This window comes from Saimiri boliviensis, chromosome 6 (assembly GCF_048565385.1).
Source record: "Saimiri boliviensis isolate mSaiBol1 chromosome 6, mSaiBol1.pri, whole genome shotgun sequence".
Taxonomy (NCBI): domain Eukaryota; kingdom Metazoa; phylum Chordata; class Mammalia; order Primates; family Cebidae; genus Saimiri; species Saimiri boliviensis.
In genome coordinates, this window is record NC_133454.1 from 32,229,983 (window position 1) to 32,253,306 (window position 23,324).

Sequence of the window (23,324 nt, forward strand, 5' to 3'; positions counted from 1 at the left end):
TTGATCTTTCTGAGCATCACTGTCGCCACTTGTGAAAAACAGTTGATCATATCTACCATTTGAGTATTCGTATAAGGCACAGAGTTAGTGCTAATGTTAAGCCAATCAACAGAATAACAACAAAAAAGCAAAAAAGATACCAAGTTCCTCCTGCTAATTTTCCAATCATGATTCTTCAATACTAATTACATCGACACATGTATCTGGACATTCACTTTGCATCCTGGTCAAGCACTAGTTTTATGGAGTATTAAAGACAAATTTTTCTTTCCTTTGCAAACTTAAAAGATAAATGGTGAAATGTCAAAGATAAAATGAAAATGTAAACGTAATGCTCCTGGCCTCCCATTGACAACACACAATATGTCTGTATCAACCTTGTTCCTTCTTGCCAAAACTCAGCCAAGGTGAGTTATAAAGATATCATCTAATGGTCAAGAGTCATTTGCAGTGATCACCTAGCATCTCTTGAGTCTCTATTCCATCTTCACTACAGATTTCATGTCATTATATTTACCCTTGACCACAGGTATGTCACCATTTTTTTTTTTTTTTTTTTTGGCCTCCTTGAACAAGTTCACAATATACTGACTAATTTTGTTTCTCAGCTTCTGTAGGACTTTGGCTTGGTTTTGTCTTTGGCCTTCCATGCTCCTGACTTCCTGTATCCTGTTCTAGCCTATAAACCCAAACTCTGGCACCAGCCTAATTTGGTGACCCTTCAGCCAACCTCTAGGATCCAGTGAAGGAGTGGCTTGGATGTTATATTACGACAAAACACTAAATTCATGATTATTTTCTCACTGGAAAAGGCATTTCCAGCTGATACAAGATTTCTGTGTCTTCTCTGGCAATTTCATTATAAGGACTCAGAGGTGCTGTCAGCATAAGAGAGTTACACTGATCTGTCCACTGCCATCCAGGCCAATTTGGAAACAATTTTCTAGGTGTTCAGCCTTAAGATTGGATCTATACAATACTACCTTAAAGAAGTGGGGCAGAGAACATTAGGAGACCTGCCTGATTTACACCAAGGGTGTAATATGGTGTAGTGAAGGATAGGATGTAGTGAAGGAAAAGCTTGGCTAGGAAGAGAGAGTAGGGTGAGGTTATTAATATATGATTGAGGAGCTTGGCTTTAAACTAAGGAGGCAATGTACGAATTTATGTTTCAGTCATAACAAACCATCCATTCACTGGCTGCCTTCCCTCCAAGAAGTTTTAGAGATGGGAGAATTCTAAACCAAATATAGAATCCACTTGAGTTGCATGGATCCAATGTTAGAAAATAATTCACACTTTTAAGTGACTGATTATATAGCTCTGAAAAAGATCACTTTTTGGTTCAAGAGGTAGGCACTTTTGGCTTAAACCTCATGAGCCCTGATCAACCAGTAACTCTTTCACAACTTAAAGAAGTGTTCAGCGACTTGAAGATAAATCAGAAATACATTCATTGCATCCCTGTCTTGCCCTCTCCCTTAGTCCTCAAATCAGGAAGGGAAGAAAATTATAGCTAAGAGGTATCTCCATTTGCCAAGCTACAAATATTAGCAAGACAAGAGTCTGCCGAAGATATTTTACAAAATACCAAATAGCATTTCTCCCAGTTTCTGGGGAAGAGATTACTTAAAACCACCCAAGCATGGAACAATAAGGATTTATCAAACAATTTTATTATGCTGCATCAATCTCTCAGACATCATTTACCTCTAGGAAAATAAAGGTAGGTACATAGTGAAGGGGAAGGGGCATAGGAATCTCCCACATTCAGTCTCCAGCTGAAAATGTGGATCTGTCTGGGTTCAGAGTTCTGACAGGTAAAGAGAAGGTCACCTTTGCACATATATGGGGTAAACTGCAAGCAACTGATCAAAAAATTACTAATTTGTAGCAGAGAACCAAGATTTCCACCCATCACAAGGCTAAAGAGCCCCAAGTAACAAATCCCATAGTAAACAGTCCTATGTTTGACACAAAGTGAGTATGACAAGCAGAAACACAAAAATACATGACGTTTTCCTTTAGGATGTTTTAGTTGACAAATTTAAGAGTTGCTTAATTCCAAATCCCCCACCCTACAAATGATTTTGGTCATGAGTAATGAAGATTTAGCTGTTCTGGCATGAGAATAGACATTTGTACTGTCTTTATAGATGGCAGAGTTAAAACTACTCTCTCTGAGTTGAGAATATATGCCAGCACACTAGATGAGACAATGAGAATCAGAAGAACCTTAAAGGTATGTATATCAAATAAAAGTTGCTTCTGAAAATAAACATCTGAAGAAGGAGCTCACTTTCTTTGACTTCCTTCAGAGAAAGCTCACACACTGCACTTGCAATGCAGTCTTGCCACATCATAGTTATCCCCTGGTTTTGACCCAAAGCAGCATTACCTGGCTTGACTGTTTGCAAAAATTGCCTTGATAGGATGAATGTTATAGTGTTGGTAATAATCTACCAAATGTGCTTTAAGCCCTGGAGACAATCCCCAGAGAAAACTCTATACCTGTATTGAACAATAGCATCATTATTAGAATGTGTACACTTGTCTCCTAAATGTGAATGCTTTTCAAAGGTAATACTTACTTGACTACACAGCTGTAGTATACTTGCTGAAAACTCAGACACATGACTTTGGAATCATATGTTATGGGATTATTGAGTTGGAAGAGACAATGTGGTTCAGTCTAGAAAGCTGGGACAAAACTTTAAATGGGTGGCTACTCTCTGTACAGAATAGAGATCCTTAACTTGAAATGCTACCATATTTCCATTATTTTTTAAGGGCCTTTTGGAAAAGATGAAAATTACCTCTGTATCATATGTGTCATATGTCCTAGGAGATGTAAAATGTTACCTAAGGCATTGGAAGGTGTTTGCTGATTTGGTCATCAGCACCCATTGGTGTGCTTGGGTCCTAGAAACTTGGGTAGGGACTAAGAGGTCAGAAATATGCTTTACAGTTGCTGATATCAGCAGTATCTCGGGAAACAGGACAGAGGATGTTGGAGGTGGCAGGGAGGCTCCCAGAAAAGGACTGATGGGGCACCAAAGATCTATATTTTCTCTTGTAAGTTGTTTATTTTGGTTAACTCCATAATGTTTACCCTCAGGAAGGCTAACAATTACACAGGGGTGTGTGTGTGTGTGTGTGTGTGTGTGTGTGTGTGTGTGTGTGTGTTTAAAATTTCTTTAGCATCTCTAAAGAACAGAGATTTAGGATATGTTTTTATCCCAAAGGACTTAATCTACTATGTAGATTATATAAGTAGGGCTCAACATTAGCAGAATATTCTTTTTAGGAATTCCACAATGATCTATGAAGATCCCAGCATATCCTACCTGTGACCCATAGATCCTAGTGGCTAAAAGCATAGGCTTAAAAGTAGATTATCAGAACCCTGTAGCTGCTACTTATTATCTGTGTGACCTTGGAAAAGCTATTACACCTCTCTGTGCCTCAGTTCTATTACCTGTAATATGGAAATAATGGCATTTCCCTCAAACGGATGAAATGAGATGTCATAAGTAAGGGAGGTGGAAGTCATGCTGGTTATAAATGCTAACTTATTGCTATCTCATTATTTATAATTATCATTTTTATAGTCAGAAGTCTGGGACTAGAAAGGGTAAACTGCAACACACTCAAGCTGCTGGATCATGGAAGAATTAAGTATAATTCTCTTTTATTTCCCCAGTACTCTTTATTTTAGGATTTGGGATTTACTCCAATGCCTCTCCTATATAATAGCAGTGCTTGTTTAAAAACAACATTTGGTCGTTTATGACTCTTGCCATAATCATAATAGTAATCAACTTATTCTAGACTCTGAGCTGAGAATTACCTCATTTTATTTTCAATACACCCCTAAGATATTTTCTTTTCACTCCTATTGATAGGTGAGGAAATAAGTGTAGAGAAGTTCAGTGAGTTCCTTGAGGTGACACAGCTAGGACTGTCAGAGTAAGAATTTGAACGTATATTCATCTAAATCAAAGTGCCTACATATAGCATTAGAAAATGGTACCATAACTTATTTTTAAATGCTCCCAAAATTGCCTGGGTTAAAAAGAAATTTTGTAAAAAAATATATGTGTGTGTCTGTGATAATCCATAATTTTTTAAAAACCCACTTCTTGGCCGGGCTCGGTGGCTCAAGCCTGTAATCCCAGCACTTTGGGCGGCCGAGGCGGGTGGATCACGAGGTCAAGAGATTGAGACCGTCCTGGTCAATATGGTGAAACCCCGTCTCTACTAAAAATACAAAAAAAAAGTAGCTGGGCATGTTGGCACATGCCTGTAATCCGAGCTACTCAGGAGGCTGAGGCAGGAGAATTGCCTGAACCCAGGAGGCAGAGGTTGCGGTGAGCCGAGATCGCGCCATTGCACTCCAGCCTGGGTAACAAGAGCGAAACTCCGTCTCAAAAACAAACAAACAAACAAACAAACAAACAAAACCCACTTCTTAAGTGAAAAAGAGCTGAAAGCTCTCCTTAGTGCCTAATTTTTGAATCCTCATTGAGTCTGGTGATCTGGCCAACATCTAGGGCAAAGGTTAGCCTGGACAGAGTTTGTGGTGTTTGTGGCATTCTTCTGTGGGCAGTGGCCACGAAAACTACTCTAGGAATGTTGTTGGAATTAGGCTCTGTACCATCGCACTGTCCTGAGATGTTATTCTGACATATTATGTGCTGTCTTTGGGCTTAGACAGATAACGTAGACCTGTCAAATTACACACACAAAGCAATATTCAAAGTTCCTTCCTTCCTTCCAGGAAGAGTCTTTTCTTTCAAGTTCCCTGGGGATCAGGGCTTACTCATCAGTATGTGCTCTGGAGGCACAGAGCTATGTCTTCACACTGCTCATATCTGGGGTGGAATAAACCTCTGTTTTACGTTAACCAAAGTACATAAGGTAACCAGAGATTTTTTTTCTCTGTTTATTCATGATGATTTCATCCTTTAACACTTAACTCAGACATTACTTTTCCAGAAGACTTCCCTGATTTCCCTGTGCTGGGTCAGATGCCCAAACTCTGTGCTCTCACATCGTTATTCTTTCTACCTCGTGTTAAAATGGTAGTTTAAAATCCTATCTCTCTTTCCTTACTGTTCTTGCAGACAGGGATCATGTTTTATTTAGGGCTGATAGCCCTAAATGCATCATAGTCCACATGCATGATAGTCCACATGCATCACAGGGAGTCATCGCAGGACCATTATGATGGATTGGGCATTTAGATATTCTAGTTGGTTGGTGCAGGTATAGATCAGTCATATAATACTCAATCCCACCTCTGGCTTTATTCCAATAACTCAGCATAATTACAACATCTCATACTCAGAAAGTGCATGCTGACTTAATGACTAATTTACTGCCTGGATAAATGACCATCTGATTGACAACTGGATATGTCACTAATGGCACACATTATAATGCTCTATTCTGAGTAAGACCTTTGATCATTACAGATCACAATGACAGTAATGCTCTACAAGGAAGTACTAACCCTTGCCCCAGACCCCCCAAATGAACCAGGCTTTATGAGGTCTTCATATGACTCCATCAAGACCACTACTGTCTTTGGTCTCGATCTGGTCGCAACATAAACATAATGGTAACCAAAGCATAACAATCAAGCTAAATGGTCTCTGGGAACTCTGTATTTGGGTAGTAGAACTGCCCTTACCTGTCTTTGCTGTTGGGAGACTTGATATCCCATTCCTGCGATGGGCTGATTCTGCATTTGCTGAAGTAGGATCTTTTGCTGAAGTGGCAAAGGTGACCTTAGCAAAGGCTGGCTTGGTAGAGATTGGGTGGGCTGAGGAGCTGGCTGTTGCTGCTGTTGCTGCTGCTGCTGCTGCTGCTGCTGCTGCTGCTGCTGCTGCTGCTGCTGCTGCTGCTGTTGCTGTTGCTGCTGCTGTTGTTGCTGTTGCTGCTGCTGCTGCTGCTGCTGCTGCTGTTGGGCTGAAATTGAGCTCTGCTGCTGTTGTTGCTGCTGCTGTTGAGCTGAAATTGAACTCTGCTGTTGCTGTTGCTGCTGCTGTTGCTGCTGCTGCTGCTGCTGTTGCTGTAGGGTATAGTGTAGGAGAGAAGGCTTGTTCTGGGAAGGCAAAACAGAAGGCATCTGCTGGTTTGCTTGATCTGAGTTAAAGTGAAACAAAGGCTTGGTGTTGCCCTGACGGGGCTCCATGGCTGGGTGAGGGTTGTTAATAAAACTTCGACTGAGATCCTGAGGCTTTTGCTGCATGAGCACATCCAGGTGCCCACCCTGGGCCGAGGGGCTGGCCTTGTACATGTAGTTAGCCATTACTTTTGACTGGTTGCTGCCGGCAGCTACCCCAGACATGGGGGAGCTCTGTGGGCTGAATGTCTGCTGACCAAAAGAAGGGCTGGGGATCTTCTCCTGCCCAAATGGTCCTGGGGATGGTCCAGCAGAAGAGGACAAGGCTGACCAGTTGGTGGGCTGGTGCTGCTGCATCCGGGCATGTTGCTGACGATTGGCAGCTATCTGTTTGAGCTGCTGGGCATGAGACACTTCCTGCCAGCTTGGCAGGGCCCGGCTTGCTCCTGAACCTGTCTGAGGCTGAGCCTGGCTCTGAGGGACTGAAGGGATTGGAGATGAGGTGGAGAGGGCAGTGTTGGCCATGGAGAATGCGGGACCAGCTGATGGGGGCCTCAGCTGAGGAGAGCCTGAGGGGCCCTGAGTCAGGCCCGGTGAGTATTCACTTTTGATCACGATTTTCTCCATAGGTAAGGAGGGCCTAGGTGTGCTCCTCTGACTTTGCTGACCCAAGTCAATGTTAAATGGGTCATCCTGCTTTATGGTGGCATTGATCATGTTCTCCAGTTCAAGGTCACTCATGGGAGGCACAGATATGTTGGTCAGTTCATTGAACAGTTCCTGCAGCTCAGGATCCATCAGTTGTTCGCCAGGGTCATCTCCGTACCTATTAGAAAAAATATTCTCTTGGGTCATTTGGCCATCCATGTGCTTACTGCAAGACAGAGTCTCTCCCGGCTCCTTCTTTACCTCCTTTAAGCCCATGTTAAACAGGCCATTGCCAGGAGAATGTGTATGGGATGGCAGAGTGTTAGTCTTTCGCAGGGGGGCTTGGCTTATAGGCAAGGTCCCTGACATAATCTGACTTTGTCCATTATTTACTTGGAGGCCACCTTGTCCTGCAGAGAGAGTCTCTCCAACACGAATTCTTTTGATATCAAGAAATGAGTTGTCCACAAAGCCATTGGGCCGCTTGCTGTTGGCAGGAGACAGGTTAACTACCTGTTTTCTTTTCAGGGAACCCTGGAGCTGAAAGACAGAAGGGAATAAAAAGGAAAAATATGAGATATTAATCCAGTTATGCTTCTAATAAAAAGTGATGTGATACTTAAATGTTTCTTCCATTTATACACTAGATTGTTTTTTTTTTTAAAAAAGGCACAAAGAGAGCAGAAATGAATCACAGCCTAGAAAATAATGAAACTCTCAGTAGCACAAAGAAAACAAAATAAAATATTTCTGAAGGAGCAGGTCAATTAGGTTAGAGGTCACAGTGGTTCCCATCAGTGGTTCATAGGTCAATGGATAAAGATTCCTTCAAATATCATAAGAATTTATTCACAGTACCTAAGCTTAAAGCATTGTTATTTTCTGGAGCAGGCCAAAATATTCCACATACATGCACACACAGCCCCTCACAGCTACAGATGATCAGAGTGTGCACAATTTTAACCAAGATAGAAAACACTCACAAGTATAAAGCTGGGACCAAATCTCTACTTGCATTTTTTCACAGACTCAACCCCTTCGTTACTACTATCCTCTAAGAAAGTAATTAGAATAGTTCTCAGATCTAAGGATATATTCCATTATTGTTCATCAATTTTTCTTCCTATAATTCCACTGCTTTGCAGCCAAGCCCATATAGCAAAAGCCATGAGATGATCCTTCTCATATGAGGTACTTTAAGCACTGATTTTTATGGGAATTCATTTCTTCTGTTGTCTGTATCTAAATCTCATTACCAAAATGAAAGTGTTCATTGGTCAGGCTCTGGAATCAGACTAAACTGAGCTCAAGTGGCAGTTTTGTCACTGGGTGCTATGTGATCTCAGCAACTTACCTGAGCCTCAATTTTCCATTCCAGAAAATGTGGACAATAGCACTTAACTCATAGGAAGAAATAAGATAATGCATATAAAAGTTTATAAAGTGCCTGTTATGGTAACAACTCAATAAACAACAATTTATCTTTGTTTATAGTAAGTATGGCTTACTATATTCTGAAAGGGAAGTGTGTCTCTGAACAGGAAGATGTATAAGTTTTTCATGAATGTTAAAGTGCTTCATTCACAACCTAGCAATCAGATTAGACTTTGTGAGCCTTAAAATTTACAGAGAAAGACTTAAGAGCCATATAATCGCACTAATAAATTAAAAAGAAATGCAAAACATTCATCATTGATCCCCAGATCCTTGTGGATTTGTGTCTAAAGTGAGAGACCCTATCTATCAAAATGTGGATTTCCCAGTGCGGCAGACCCACTGAAATTATTCAGTGTTTGCTCAGCATAACTGCAAAATACCTGAAGCAAAAAAGACATTTCCCAGACAGAAAATTCTATCACTTCTTCTTTCTTCTCTTGTCACTTACGCCTACTCTGTCACCTGCCTGAAGATTTCTAGGTAGACTAATCAAGAAAACGGAATTAACATAACTGAGTATACATTACACACCAAACACTTGAATATGGTTACTTTATTTCCCTTAATCTGCACAACAATCCCATTAGGAAGATATTATTACCTTTAATTTAAATAAGAAAATCAATACTCAGAGAGGCTAAGTAACTTGCCCAGGATCACACAGCTAGCAAGTGGGCTTTAACTCAAGGTCTGTGTGGTTCTAAAGCCTATACCATTTCCACTCTAACATGCTGGAATTAGGTCATTTAGTGCAAGGTCAACCTATGGTCAACCTAGTATGAAGGCAGTAAGTACAGAGACATCCTAGATTTCAGGTAAAATGATGAGGAATATGGGAATGGCCAGGATGCAGTATAGGGCTGGATGGGAAAAATCTGCTTTTTGTCATGTGGCTCATCAATACTTGTTTCAGTCATCCCTCGTCTGTAGTTTTGCTCACTCACAAGTGGTAAATAGTTATGGTGAATGTGCCATGTGGGTAAAACAGATTATATAACCTTATGTTATTGCTGATTGGTAATCAGAGAAAGGAACCTGGCCCAAGGCCGAGGGATTAGTCCCTTTCATGGGAATTTTGGATTTGGAGAAAGTGAGACCAGGCTGTATAGTGATCTACAAAACTTGTGAACTCTTGTTTCATTATGTTAACTAGAGCCATAGAGAAGCAAATCTGTAGAAAGAGAGAAAAACGAAGCAGAGGAGAGACGCGTGTTTTCATATAATTCAGGGGCCTGTTTCCAATCCCAAGTCTGCTCTGCATTCCTTTTTGTTTTCCTCAATATGCTGACACACTATGGAATCTTTATAATGAATTTCCCTGTTGCTTCAGCTAATATACATTGGACATCTGTTACTTTCAATCAAGAGTTCTAACCAACTTCCCTGAGACTTCATGTTCAGTGGAGAACAATTTGCACAAGGGGCTGGGCGTGCTTTGGACCCGGGTGTGAAGCATCCCCTCTCCCCCATCTCTGCCGTCCCTGCGTGATTTGCTGACTCCTAATCTTGTCTACTCACTGGTGTAGACATCTTCACAGAACATAGCCAGCCATCACCACATTCAGCAGAAACTCTAAGTTGCCACTGTCTGTCTTCATGGGGTCAAGAACACAGACCAGAGAGAGTCAGCCATGTTGCTTCTAATTTATTTCAACATCAATTGCATTTTGAAGGTTCTTTCACAACTAGGAAAGAACAAACAAAGGAGTACATTCTTTTTCCAAATTTGGGTTATCACCTTTGATTTATTTTCCACTGCTTTGAAAAAACCTGTTCAGCCAGATTCTCTCACTGCTCTGGCCACTCCCTGGGCATTGCAGTCAGTACACACTCTGGGAACAGCACTCACACTTTCTTCAAGCCATGAGGATTGTAGAGACAGTCGTGATAACTGTATAATCCTGAGTCATTTACTGAAGGCCTGTGTGTGAGATATTGTACTAAGCACTTTATATGGATAATCTTATTTAATTCTCACAACTCTCAGAATCTTCACAACACTACATAAAGTTGATACTATTTCTCCCCCTCCCCCACTTTGCAGGTGAGAAAACAGGTTTAGAGATCGAGTATCATTTCAAAGGACAGAGAGAGTAAGCAATGAAGCCAGGAATCAAACCAGGCATTCCTACTGCAGAGGCTGTGCTCTGTAGTAAGTACCACCCTAGGCCCCGATGGAGGTAAATGGTACCCACACCCGTGTTTTCAGGAAGCCAGGGATCTCACCCTGATTCTGCCATTAACTTGCTTTGCTACTTTAGGGAAAATATTCTACTTTTCTGGGCCATAGTTTTCTTCTCCTTTACAAATGGGATTATCTCTGAGATCATTATCCTGCCCAAAGTCAGAAAATAACAAGCACTAAGGGAGGGAAGTTTGTGTTCTATGCACGCTGTGTGGTGGTGTAAGGTCACCACCAAGCACAGCTGGAGGGATTCCTCAAGATGGGTGACAGAAGAAGTCATGTGTCATTTCATTGGGATAAAAGACATCCACCAGTACTTCACCGGGCATGATACTGCACCAAGAGAATTTTGGGGATAGGCTGTGCCCTGCCTTCTAGCAGTTTCTAATCTAGTTTTATCACCGAGGCCCACTGAATGCATACGTGCAGTAGGCACCAAGCTACTGGCATCGGCACCATACAATCTCAATGATTCTCAAGCATCCCTTTTTGCTTTGAAATATTTCCTCTGCTGGACTAAAATTCTTCTATTAGATACATGGGTTTGAATTATGGTGCAGAGTCTCTCAAAATATAAATAGTCCCTAAGCCATAGAGGAGGAATACAGTCATTCATACCTCAAGGAGAAATAGTTTATGAGAAAATTCAATGCCAACTTACCAGAACAAGGATAAAGCCCTAAGGCAACAAGAACTCATCAGGGGAATGGTGTGGAATAAAGGCAAGAGTTGAAACGGAGAAGGATGGGGCCAGGCCTATGGGAGTTGGGAGCTCCGCACTGTGGACCTTTTGGGTGGCTGGGAGAAAAGAGAAGGGGGAAGGGAGAGGTAGTAGGGCAGTAATGTCCTGAGGGGCAGCAGGACCCAGATCTTCCAGAAAACAGTTAATGCCACTAGAAAGGCAGAGGGAAGACTCTCCGAAAGAAATCTTCCCCCCAGGGCTGACCTACCCATTAGGCATGGGAGATACAGTGCCCAGTGCTCACAACAGGTATAAGGACCCACGAAAATGGATTAATTTATTTTAGAAAAGAAGGGGGAAAAATGAGAGTTTAGGTTAAAGAACTGTTTCAATATATGTAAATTTATCTATGTTCATGCCAACATGGTCATAAAATACAATTTTTAATGTCTTTTCAAGGAATAAGGGGCTTAAAAGGCAAGAGTACCTGCGGTCTATGAAAGCCTCTCACCTCTTAACTACCGTGTACTGAATGCTTATTCTAGACAAGCGCTCTGTGGTGTAAGTTCTTGTTTAATCTCATGGCTCTCGGAGGCTTGCATGCTTACATAACCATTTCATAAGTGAAAATATTGAGGCTCCTGACATTAAGATTACACAGTAAAGATACAGAGGCAGGATGCCAGCCCAGACATGTCTGGTTCCAAAATCCTAATTCTGAACCACTAGCCATACTGCTCTCTTCCCTTTCGGCCTCTGCCTTGCCAAATGCTGACAGTGTGCTGGACACAGTGGACCCAGACAGCCAAGGCAAAAGGCCAGTAGAATGAAGATGCATTGTGAGCACAGGGCAGGGGTAGGGGCATTCGGGACACAGGGGGTTGGATGGCAAGGAGAGAATGATGACATCATTGGTGGGAGGTTGATGGTGAAAGCGCCAAGGCTCTAGTACAGAAGAGGGAAGAGACAAAGGGTCATTCTGTCAGTTGAAAAGATTTACTAAGCACCGGAGAGGGTTCTGAACCATATCCTATCAAATCATCCCTGGCACGAGGGAAAATATGCAGATGATTAAGCCAGCAGCAGGATGTAAAGGCGTCCAGTCAGCACTACCTCTCAACCTTTGCACTTTTCCCACTACCTAGGTGGATAAGAAGCATTTAAAAATTTTGCATGGTAAATCTGTGCCCCACAATTATGTTTAATTAATGAGACTGTGCATGTAATATCACCCTTTCACTGGCTATCTAAGGAAGGGGCTTGTTTTGGGAACGATTTTCAACAAGGCAAGTCCAGTCTGGTTTGCAGATGACATGGAAATGTACTTTCTTACGCCGAGATCCAGCAAACTGTTTCTTTTCACTCCCGTCCTTGTTCTCATTCTTCCATTTAAACACCTAGATGCTATTTGAGGCCTGTGGTCTCTGCTGGGGGAAGGCACAGGCCGGCCCCGGGCAGGGTCCAGACACAGTGGCCTGCCTGCCCCAGGGGCTAGGGTTGAAGGTATGCGAACGCCTAGGGACAAGGAAAATCCAGCACAGCAGAACTGGGGCTGGGGTCCTCAGTAAACTGCTTCTTTTTAAACAGCTATCTATGCTTCACTTTAGCAAAGGACTTGAAACATAAACTTTCTGGAGGGATTTGAAAATGCCATTATTGCACAATCCTCTGGTCTCTGTTTCTTCCCCTGCTCCCTATCCTTTTCCACAAAATGAATGCATTCTTTGTCTCCTGTGCTGCCCTAGAAACACGGAATGTGCCACACAAAGGTAACAATTCAGTCCATAGGTCACATCCCCCCCCCCCCCCCCCCCGCCAAGTAGACTTCAGTCTTTCTCAACCAGGCATAAACACAAGAACCAAATCTGCCACTGCCTAGATACTCAAGGGAGTATCTTGGTGCCATCATCTGTAAACTTTCCTCAGGCTATTTTACTCATGGCTGATTAGAGATAGGGTTGGGGACAGATAACATCAGAAAGATACCAACCCAGAAAATAATATATAACTCTTGATTTGATTCTTGAAGTAAAAGTGTCAAGGATCCAGGAATAGTAAGTTCTAGCTCCTCATGGACTTGGTGGTGAAAGCAATTCCTTCCTACCTTTCCAGCCCCAGCACAAAATAGGGTTTTCAGGTTTTAATAAAGACAGAAAAAAACCTGTCTTCTTATTTGGCCCTGTCAAGTTCTGAGCTTCTGTGTATTACTAGACATTATTTTATGGCCGCAGAGTACTTCAGTTTGCCCAACCAGATTTTAAGCTCTTTTGAGAGTGGGTGTTGCTTTACACTTCTCCAAGTTTCTTTCAGTACCCACCACAATGCTAGACATATTCTAGGTGTTTAAATAATTATTCATTGACCTCAGTGCCTGGGAAGCTGGATCTTTCTAACTATTGACCGGGAGCAGTAAAACAATGCTAAAAAGGAGGCTGTGGCTTGTGGGCAACATTTTCATACCAAATTCACAAACAATTTAATGGTTCCACTAGAATTTTGCCCGAGCGATTATTTTCCTTCTGTTTTTACTTAAAAAAATTTTTTAAATATATTTTTTAGTAAAGACGCAGTGTTGCCCTGTTGCCCAGGCTGGTCTTGAGCACCTGGGCTTAGCAGTCCTCCTGGTTCAGCCTCCTAAAGGTTATAGAGATTACATGGGCGAGCCACCATACCTCACCACTGATTATTTTCCTTTAAACCCTGAAGTCACGAGAACGTGAAGCCCTGAGAACTGGAACCGTGAAGAAACTGTAACTGGGACTACAGCCATGTGCCAACACACTTGGCTAATTTTAAATTGTTTTGTAGAGATGGAACCTTACTATGTTGCCCAGGGTAGTGTCGAACTCCTGGTATCCTCCCACTTTGACCTCCCAAAATGCTAGGATTACAGCTGTGAGCCACTGTGCCTGGCCCAAAATAGCTACTCTTTATAAAGCCCTAGATAAAGCTTTCTATAGAAGCAGGAACAATGCAAATTCAGGTTCTAGGTAGAGAAAAGCAGTCAAAATACTGCCTTTTGAAGGCACTAAACACCAAGCTCCCCCATATTCAAAATTTATTTGATGCCTTCCCCCATCCCCTTTCTTAGATTTAATGGTTGGCTTGTGAAAGAGTAACTAAATGACTTGGAATTTGCCTCAGAAGCACTCATCATTACAGGGCAGAGAAAAGGCACTTCATAATAGCATTTTCTCAGCTTGGACACTTCCATCACTTCTGCATGGAGAATGTTCCAAATTTATCTTTAAACAACAAATAGTCATTGAGGAGAAGGGGAAGGGAACCAGTGCAACACTACCTCAGAGAGGGAGACGTCCTCTCTTATCAAGATAAACGGGAGGCTGCAGGTTCTAGAAAGAGCACAAGATTCAACTGCCAATAAACCTGGGTTCCTGTGTGTTCAGGTGTTCTCGTTGTTCAACACCCGCCTGTGAGTGAGAACATGCAGTGCTTGATTTTCTTGTCTTGTGTCAGTTTGCTGAGAATGATGGTTGCCAGATTCATCCATGTCCCTACAAAGGACATAAACTCATCGTTGTTTATGGCTGCATAGTATTCCATGGTGTATATGTGCCACATGTTCCTTGTCCAGTCTATCATCAATGGGCATTTGGGTTGCTTCCAGGTCTTTGCTACTGAAAACAGCTCTGCAATGAACATACGTGTGCATGTGTCTTTATAATAGAACGATTTATAATCCTTTGGATATAATATACCCAGTAATGGGATTGCTGGCTCAAATGGAATTTCTATTTCTAGGTCCTTGAGGAATCACTACACTGTCTTCCACAATGGTTGAACTAATTTACACTCCCACCAACAGTGTGAAAGTGTTCCTATTTCTCCACATCCTCTCCAGCATCTGTTATCTCCAGATTTTTTAATGATGGCCATTCTAACTGGTGTGAGAAGGTATCTCAATGTGGTTTTGATTTGCGTTTCTCTAATGACCAGTGATAATGAGCATTTTTTCATATGTTTGTTGGGGAGATTGGGGAGGGATAACATGGGGACAAATGCCAGATGTGGGTGATGGGGCGATGGAGGCAGCAAACCACATTGCCATGTATGTACCTATGCAACAATCCTGCATGATCTGCACATGTACCCCAGAACCTAAAGTACAATTAAAAACCAAACCAAACCAAACCAAACCTGGGTTCCAAATGCTGCTCTGTATCTATTTACTGTACAAGTCTAAACCAGTCAATTACCTTACCAGTATGATATGGACAATCATAACCCATGTCTCAGGGTTTTAGTGGGGATTAGCACAGGCATGTAAAGCACCAGCATTATTCCAAGCTCAGAGCAGAGCTCCATCACTGGCAGCTCTTTTTCAGTAGGAGAGGCAGAACATGAGCCTTAGCTGGTCTGACACTTCCCACTGTCATCCTGACTGCCCTATGGACAAGGCCTGAGCTAGAAAAAGAAAAAATGAAGGTTAAAATAAAACAGATTTTTTTTCTCCTCATCTGTAACACTGAATTTGTTTACCCATTCATTAAACAGATACTTAGCACTAACTGTATCTTCTATAAGGATGCCTACAACATAGGGTTGTTGGAACGACCACATAGCTAAAGCTCAAAAAGAGCCCAGAACATTGGTCTTAAAACACTGTTTGCAATTAGTGTTAGAATTAACAAAAAGAAACAAACAAAAAGGAGTTTATCAGTCTGTCTGGACACATAGTAAAAAATAATAACTCAGTATGATCACTGTTCTGAAGACTTGCGCACGGCTTTATAGTTGTAGATGGGAGAGACTCCGCCTGAGAAAGCTAGGAAAGGAATCCTACTCCCTTACAATGAAGTACCCCTCAAATATTCCAGTGAATATAATGTTTCATATTATAATGTTCTGCTAGTGTCAGTGTAAACAAAACTTGCTGTCCAACAATAGGAGGATGTTTATATTAAATTAAAAGTTAAAAGTAGAGTAATTTTCCCATCTAGCCTGCTACATTAAACAATATCATTCCCCGTCCATTCAGTGATAACCAACAGGATCACCCTGCTGATCACCTATATCCTTAGGCATCCTGACTAGTTGCTGCAATTGTTATAAAGCATGGACCCTAGGGGCCATCTGGAGATGGGCCCTCTGTGTTTAACAGAGAAATGCACATCATATTCTGTAAAAGCCTGAAGAACCCAGCTGCTTTGTGCATGAAATACTTTAACCATGACTCATTTCTTACCCAAAATATATCAAAGCAAATCCAAAGTAAATGCTATGTCTAAAATGTTGGCAATTCTCATGAAATCTCTAAATGCCCTCCTCAGCAGAATACACAATGCATTAAGTATCATTAATCAAGGGGCTTCTCTCTCTCTTTTCGCTTGGAGGAACCAGTCTGGAAAGCTTTCTCTAAAGGGCATAACTCAAGGTCCATCCTACTTTCCCTCAAATTTTTTCTCCCTGCTTTAATAATTTTAGCACTTTATCTCTTATATTATTCTTGGTACTTGATTCAGGTCTGCCAGTTTTTCACTTCAGTATGATTATAGAAGCGAAGCGAAGAGACAGTGTCATGTGCTTCTCATCCACTCCCACATGCCTATCCAAACTCTCTTCCAGAAAAGTGCTGAATGACTGCCTGGCAATGTGACTTATCAGGCATTCGGAGGCCTGGGAGCATCAGACGAGTCCGTTCGTAGGGCATCTATGTTTCTCTGCCATTGGCCATGAACCACGCCCCCTTTAAAGCCATATGGCTAATTCTCGGCAACTCTTTGTCCAACTGTAGAGGGGCCAGTGCATATATCAGCAAATCCCATACGGCAGGGAGAGTGCCCTAACACCGTTCCAGGGTTGTTTACTCATTATTTTGGGGTTTGAACATGGCTACCAAGAACTCCCTTTTTTTGGGAAATAACATGAAACACAGCCACCCCTAATTTCATGGCCGCATCTCTCCCTTCATCTTCAGTGGCTTATGCAACTTAAATGGATATGAAAGAACCCTGCCCTATCCTTCCCTATCTCTTTCTCTCAGGTCACATTCTCCATTCTTCTTCAGGCTCCTTCTGCTTTAAGCGCAGTAAGAAACCAAGTATTCTCCCCCTACATTCTGTGAATCTGACCCCGTTATCTCGCCTCTCTCTGGCCCAATGTCTTCTCTGTATAGCAACAGAAAGGGATTTCCTTCTCAATCCAAGCTCTAGCTACACTACTTTTTTAAGCTTTGCTTTTAATTCTAAGAACACAAAAGATTATTTCCATTTCAGATGCAGGTCTTTTGCACAGACTGTTCCCTCTAACTGAAATCAGTCTAACGCTCTGACTTCATGTAACTTTTCCTACTCTTATCATAGTTAGCTCCTCCTTTTTCTTAAATCTCAACTTAATGTAAACCGTTACAGAGACATCCCATGGCCATTCCATCTAAAGTACATTTTCACGTTTCCTTTCCGTCTCCTGCTTCCTTTACGGTACCGACTACAATTTCCAAATGTTTTTATCAATTAGCTTCCAGTTTTTAAGTCTGTCTCCACATGTTATAAAATAAGCTGCAGGAAGGGAAGCCTGAGCCATGTTTGTCTCATTGACCACTGTATCTCATTCTTAATATAATCCAAATAAATATAAAATGAAAAAGATTGTTTAAAGTAAATCAAAATGTCTAGAAGAAAACACGTCGAGATGTTGAAATCCTTTCTGGTGGAGGCATGATGATAAATTTCTCTTCTTTGCTCATATGCCTGCACTTTCTAATTTTTCTGCATTGACCATATATTACCTAAATAATTAAGACTGAAATGAACATTCATTGAATACACCTGCCCTTGCCAACTCCCCTTCTCTGGGAATCCAACCCCACGTTTCCTAGTAGAGGGCACCTGAAGTGGAACATTTCATTTCCCCCAGCAGACTGGATCAAGGTAGACATGTGACTCAAGCTGACCCTTTTAAATACTCTCCTCATAATCCAGAATTGAAACAAGGTCTTTTTAGCAGTATCCGTAGGCATTTGAAATAAGATACCCGGAAGGCTGCCTATATCGCAGTCATTCTCAGCCGCGCACAGCAACAGGCAGGGAAAGCAAGTCTAAAGAGATAAGAGAATAAAACTCACACACAAAGAGAAGGTAGAATGGGAAGCTAGACTGAGAGAAGGAGAAGGGGAGAGGAAGAAGTGAGGAGGGAGAGGGGCAGTAAAAGGGGGAGGGAGAGAAATATCCTGAAAACTTTTCAGTTCCTAATTCCAGAACTTTGGGAGGCTCAATTATATCTGCTGCAGTAGAAAAACCCCATAACCTTCCAATAAATCTCCCCCCTCCCAATTTTCTTGCTTGAGATACTTTAAGAGAGCTTTTATGACCTGCAACAAACAATTCCCAAGTAAAACAAAGAAAACCAATAATTACACTCAATGGAGTTTTCATAAGATAAATGCACATTTTTCCTAATTAAAGTTTAAATGCTGGAGAAAGGCTAAATGGGCACATTTATTTTGGTTTCTCTTTCAACTTTCCACATGTGGTCATTAACCTCACTCTTCCATGTCCTTTGTGAAAGAGGAGCATTATGAATGAAGAAAGAGAGGTGCTGTTCCATGACGGCAGAATTCCAACAGGGTGTCTATTGTTTCCGCATCTCTCTGCATGGCATTCCCAGGGGAGGTCTGAAGATTACATCTCCAACCAATTCTCCCCTCACTGAACAAAAGCATTCTGAAAATACAACTTCAATCTGAATCATGTTTGGACAACCCAGACTACAACGTGTTAACTGGTTTGGAGAGAATCACCTGGAGACACAGGTAGGATGAGACATTTTAAGAGGTCCCTGCAATTTCAGGCTCATCTTTAACTCCATTACAAAGGAATGTTAAGCAGCATTTAGAAGGTAGTTTGGCAAAGTAACCTGAAAGCACCAAATAGCTTCTTTGATGTTCTTGGCATTGATGTCATCATTCTTTTGAAAGTTTTGAAGAAATATTTTTCTTATAGCAACTGTATCTAAGCTCAATATAAAGTGTTGATATGTGTTTTCTCCAGGCTAACGTTAGCCTGAGTAACTACGAACCATTTAGACAGATACTCTCTCAGAAGGTACCTCACCTTTCATTCCAGTCTATGTTCATTTTCACATCAAAGACACATCTAAGGGGAAATTGCCTAACTAGCTCTACGAAATATGAAATTTACTAAGATATTTGGTTATAATGGAAAAAACAAAACAAAACCAAAACCTACCCTCCAGGCAATTTAAGCCTTTTATGGCTGGAAATGAGAATTTTTAATTGCTGATAGAAAAGTTCCTTTGCTTTCTATAAGGCCTTCATGCAGACTTTTTCAACCAGGCATTAAAATCCTACTACTTGCCATTTATGGAAAATGTTTCTTGATTATTTAAATGATGTTTGATGGAGGACAATAAAGCCTTTATAGTGTTTGCATTTCAACTCTTCTTTGAAGCAATGTCCTATAGCAATACAATGCCCTCACTTTGATCTGACTTGCTCAGCTCAGTAATTATATGACTGAGATGAATTCTCCACCTGACAGATTCTAATTCTTCATGTGTGGCCATATTCTTTGAAGAGGAAAAAAATACCACCTCACCTATATTGAAAAATAAAACTTTTAGCAGGTCAAAATTGTGAATCAATGGTAATTCTCTGTGTCGAAGCAATGAACCCTCTTCATTTGATGAGAACCACTGTTTTTCAGAACATGCTTATGATTTTCTTGAGGCCTATCTTTAAACAAGAATATGTTACAGTTCCTTTCTATGAATTCATTTGATGATGAATCAACATGCATCATCTTAAAGGAAAACTAGCAGAGTATACTAACCTGGGCCTTGGATATCTGCTAACTGACTGCCCCCGATTAGAAGGAAATATCTACCCATTCTGAATGGGCATGAGATAACCTACTTTTTATGTCTACTTCAAGGAGCTCATTCTGTACCATTCCTTAAAGAACACTTTACAGTGTTGCTTGACTCTGCTTAAAATTTTAAAAGCACAGATTTAACTCAGTGAGTCCCTAATCCTCGAAAATATTACCGCTGTTGATTTTATTTGCCTTTAAGACACAATGTAGGACAGATTTAAACAGAGAAAGCTCACCAGCTACAGCCTTGTAAATTGCTTTTAATCCAAGATGTCAGCAGGATTGATGCCACTGGGACTTTATCCCCCCAACCCCAAAACATACATTTCTTCAGTGTACCTGCCTCATGATTAATATCTTGTATCCACTAGTTAGATTGCTAGAGGATAAAGTGCTTCCTTACACATGACCACTTTGCTGCATTTGTCATGACTCTAAACATGCCATTGTAACTATGAACAGAGTCCTTTTCTTGACTGGTGTATTTTCTTTACTAGCTTCAAATCCCAGCTCAAAACTCACTCCTCAGAGTCTAATTGTGATCACCGCTCGATTATTTTGTGCCCCTGAAAGCCACTCGGTTCATGGTTTGCTTTTCTTGTGTATTTCATGTTTTTGGCTTATAACTGTTATTACGTCTTTTGCAGTCCCCCTGGCAAGATTATAAACAGCATTTTGTGTCTCTTATTAACTGTTGAGGCATCACGTTGTAGTGGTTAAGAGCCGGAGCTTTGGCATCAGAGGTCTGAATTTAAGTACTTGTTCTGTCCTCTATGAGACAGGAGCTTTGGGGTAGTTTATGTAATCTCTCCGGGTGTCAGTTTCCGCCTCTGAATAATGGGGTTAATAGTTCTAATTCAGTGGTTGTAGTAAGTTTCAAATAAGATAATGTCTATAAAGTCTGTAACTCAAAATGTGACAAATAATAAATGCTTAATAAATGTCGGTGTGACATTGTGATATAATAAAAAAACATATTTGGTCTCTGCCCTTGGGTCCTGGCACGCAGTTACTAAAACCCTTGGACTCTCCAAAGTGATAAGTGTTTCTTTGTAACCTAATGAGATGACTGATGGCTGGGGTCTCCTCGGTAGCCTCAGGTTGGGGGCTGGTTGCCAAGGAAACCAGCCTTCTGATGAGAGGTTTGGGACTTTCGGCTTCACTGCCCAAGCTCCAGGGAGGAGAGAGGGGCTAAAGGTTGTTTTGATCACCAGTGGCCAATGATTTAATCAATCACGTCTATGTAATGAGGTCTCCATAAAAATCCAAAAGGACAGCGTCCAGGAGCTTCCAGGTTGCTGAACACTGGGGGTGCCTAGAGGTGGGGCACCTAGGAAGGGCATAGAAGCTCTGGGCCTCTTTCCACTGGCCTTGCCATGTGCATCCCTTCTATCTGGCTGTTCTGTGTATCTCTTGCAATATCCTTTATAATAAACTGGTAAATGTTAAGTGTTTCCCAGAGTTCTATGAGCTACTCTAGCAAATGAATCAAACCCAAAGAGGAGGTCATAGGAACCCCAATTTATAGCTGTTCGGTCAGAAGCAGAAGTCACAACCTAGGGCTTGCGACTGGCATCTGAAGTGAGGGGCAGTCTCATGGGACTGAGCCCTCAATCTGTGAAATCTGGTGCTATCTCAGGTAGACAGTGTAATAATTGAGTTAATTTCTGAAAGACCCAGTTCGTGTCTGCTGGAAAACTGCTTGGTTGGTGTGTGGGGACTTCTCCACTACAACCACCGAACTCCTGGTATCACAAGTATTCTGTGATGAGTGAGAGTAGAAAACACACTTTGGCTTTTTCCATCTTTAATAGTCAGCTGTTATTTTTACTTAGTCTTCTGGGTATCCCATAGAACATAGCATTCAGCATACAGCAGAAAAGAGAAGGAGCAAATGGCATTTATTGGGTGACTACTTAACAGAAGACACTTTCTAAATATCATCTCATGAACCCCAGCTCCCCTACTTACTAGTAGTGTGACCTTGGGCAAGTCATCTAACTAATGTACCTCAGTTATCTCATCTGTAAAATACAGACTCATTATCTTTACAGGGCTACGGTAATATAAAGATTAAATAAATTCATGTAGACTGCTTAAAGCAGTTTCTGCCACAAAGAAACTGACCAATAACACCAGCTATTATTACTATTAAATCCTCACAACAATGATGAGAGATGGATAAAAGAAACTTTTTTTTTTTTTGAGACAGAGTCTTGCTCTGTCACCAGGCTGGAGTGCAGTGGCACAATCTCGGCTCACTGCAATCTCTGCCTCCTGGGCTCAAGAGATTCTCCTGCCTCAGCCTCCCAAGTAGCTGGGATTACAGGCACACACCACCGCACCCGGCTAATTTTTGTATTTTTAGTAGAAATGGGGTTTTACCATGTTGGCCAGGATGTTCTCGATCTCCTGACCTCGTGATCTGCCCTCCTCGGCCTCCTAAAGTGCTGGGGTTACAGGCATGAGCCACCGAAGAAACTTTTTTATAGATGAGAAAAACAAGGCTATAAAAGTGTAAGCAGGCCGGGTACAATGGCTCATACCTGCAATCTCAGCCCTTTGGAAGGCCAAGACAGGCAGATTGCTTGAGTCCAGGAGTTTGAGACCAGCCTGGGCAACATGGCCAAACCCAGATTCTATAAAAAATACAAAAACTAGCTGTGCATGGTGGTGTGCATCTTAGACCCAGCTTCTTGGGGGGCTGTGGTGGGAGGATCACTTGAGCCTTGGAGAGCAAGGCTGCAGTGATTGTGCCACTGTACAACAGCTGGGGCAACAGTTTGAGTGTCTCAAAACAACGAAGTGCAAGCAACTTGACCAAGGTTGTCCAGCCAGTAATTGAACCGGATTTTCCTGACTGAAAAATCTATGCTCTTTACAAGATGTATTTACTAGAGGAAACATCCATTTCATTCTAGAGGGTTATTCCAGGTGATAAGTAGACCCTCAGAGAACTACAGGTCACAGGCAGGGCTGAAAGTGGAGCGGGCCTGGGAAGAGTGGGTATAAGTGAGTTCCGTGAGATACAGAAGTCCTGTCTGGCTTTGATGCCATGCAGAGGAATGTGGGCTTAATTACGAAGATTGTGGGCAGCCATTAGTGGACCTCAAGCCGGGGAATGACAGTAATGTATTTTAGAAAAATAATTTAACTACCAAATATTTGTGTGTGCGTGGGAGACAGAACAGCTTCGGCCTGAAGATGGATAAGGTGTCAGTACTCAGTAACAGAGGGAAAGCTGGACGGACCTGGGCTAAGGTGGTGGCAGCAGACATGGACAGAGTGAGAAAGAACTTAGGAACCAGAAACCAAACCAAGTTTACGATTCATTCTACGTGGGAAGTGTAGCAGAGAGACAGGAATTAGGACTAAATACAGATTTCTGGA

The 23,324-nt window shown here is 41.7% G+C and overlaps 1 protein-coding gene across 1 annotated transcript in view; it reads right to left on the minus strand.

The window, feature by feature from the left end:
* The window catches only part of MAML2 (mastermind like transcriptional coactivator 2), a 374,517-nt gene that overhangs the window by 109,521 nt on the left and 241,672 nt on the right, over positions 1 to 23,324 (minus strand). The window contains exon 2 of the mRNA XM_039470741.2: positions 5,696 to 7,318. Coding sequence (XP_039326675.2) covers positions 5,696 to 7,318 — 1,623 coding nt within the window. The remainder of the gene's footprint in view (positions 1 to 5,695; positions 7,319 to 23,324) is intronic.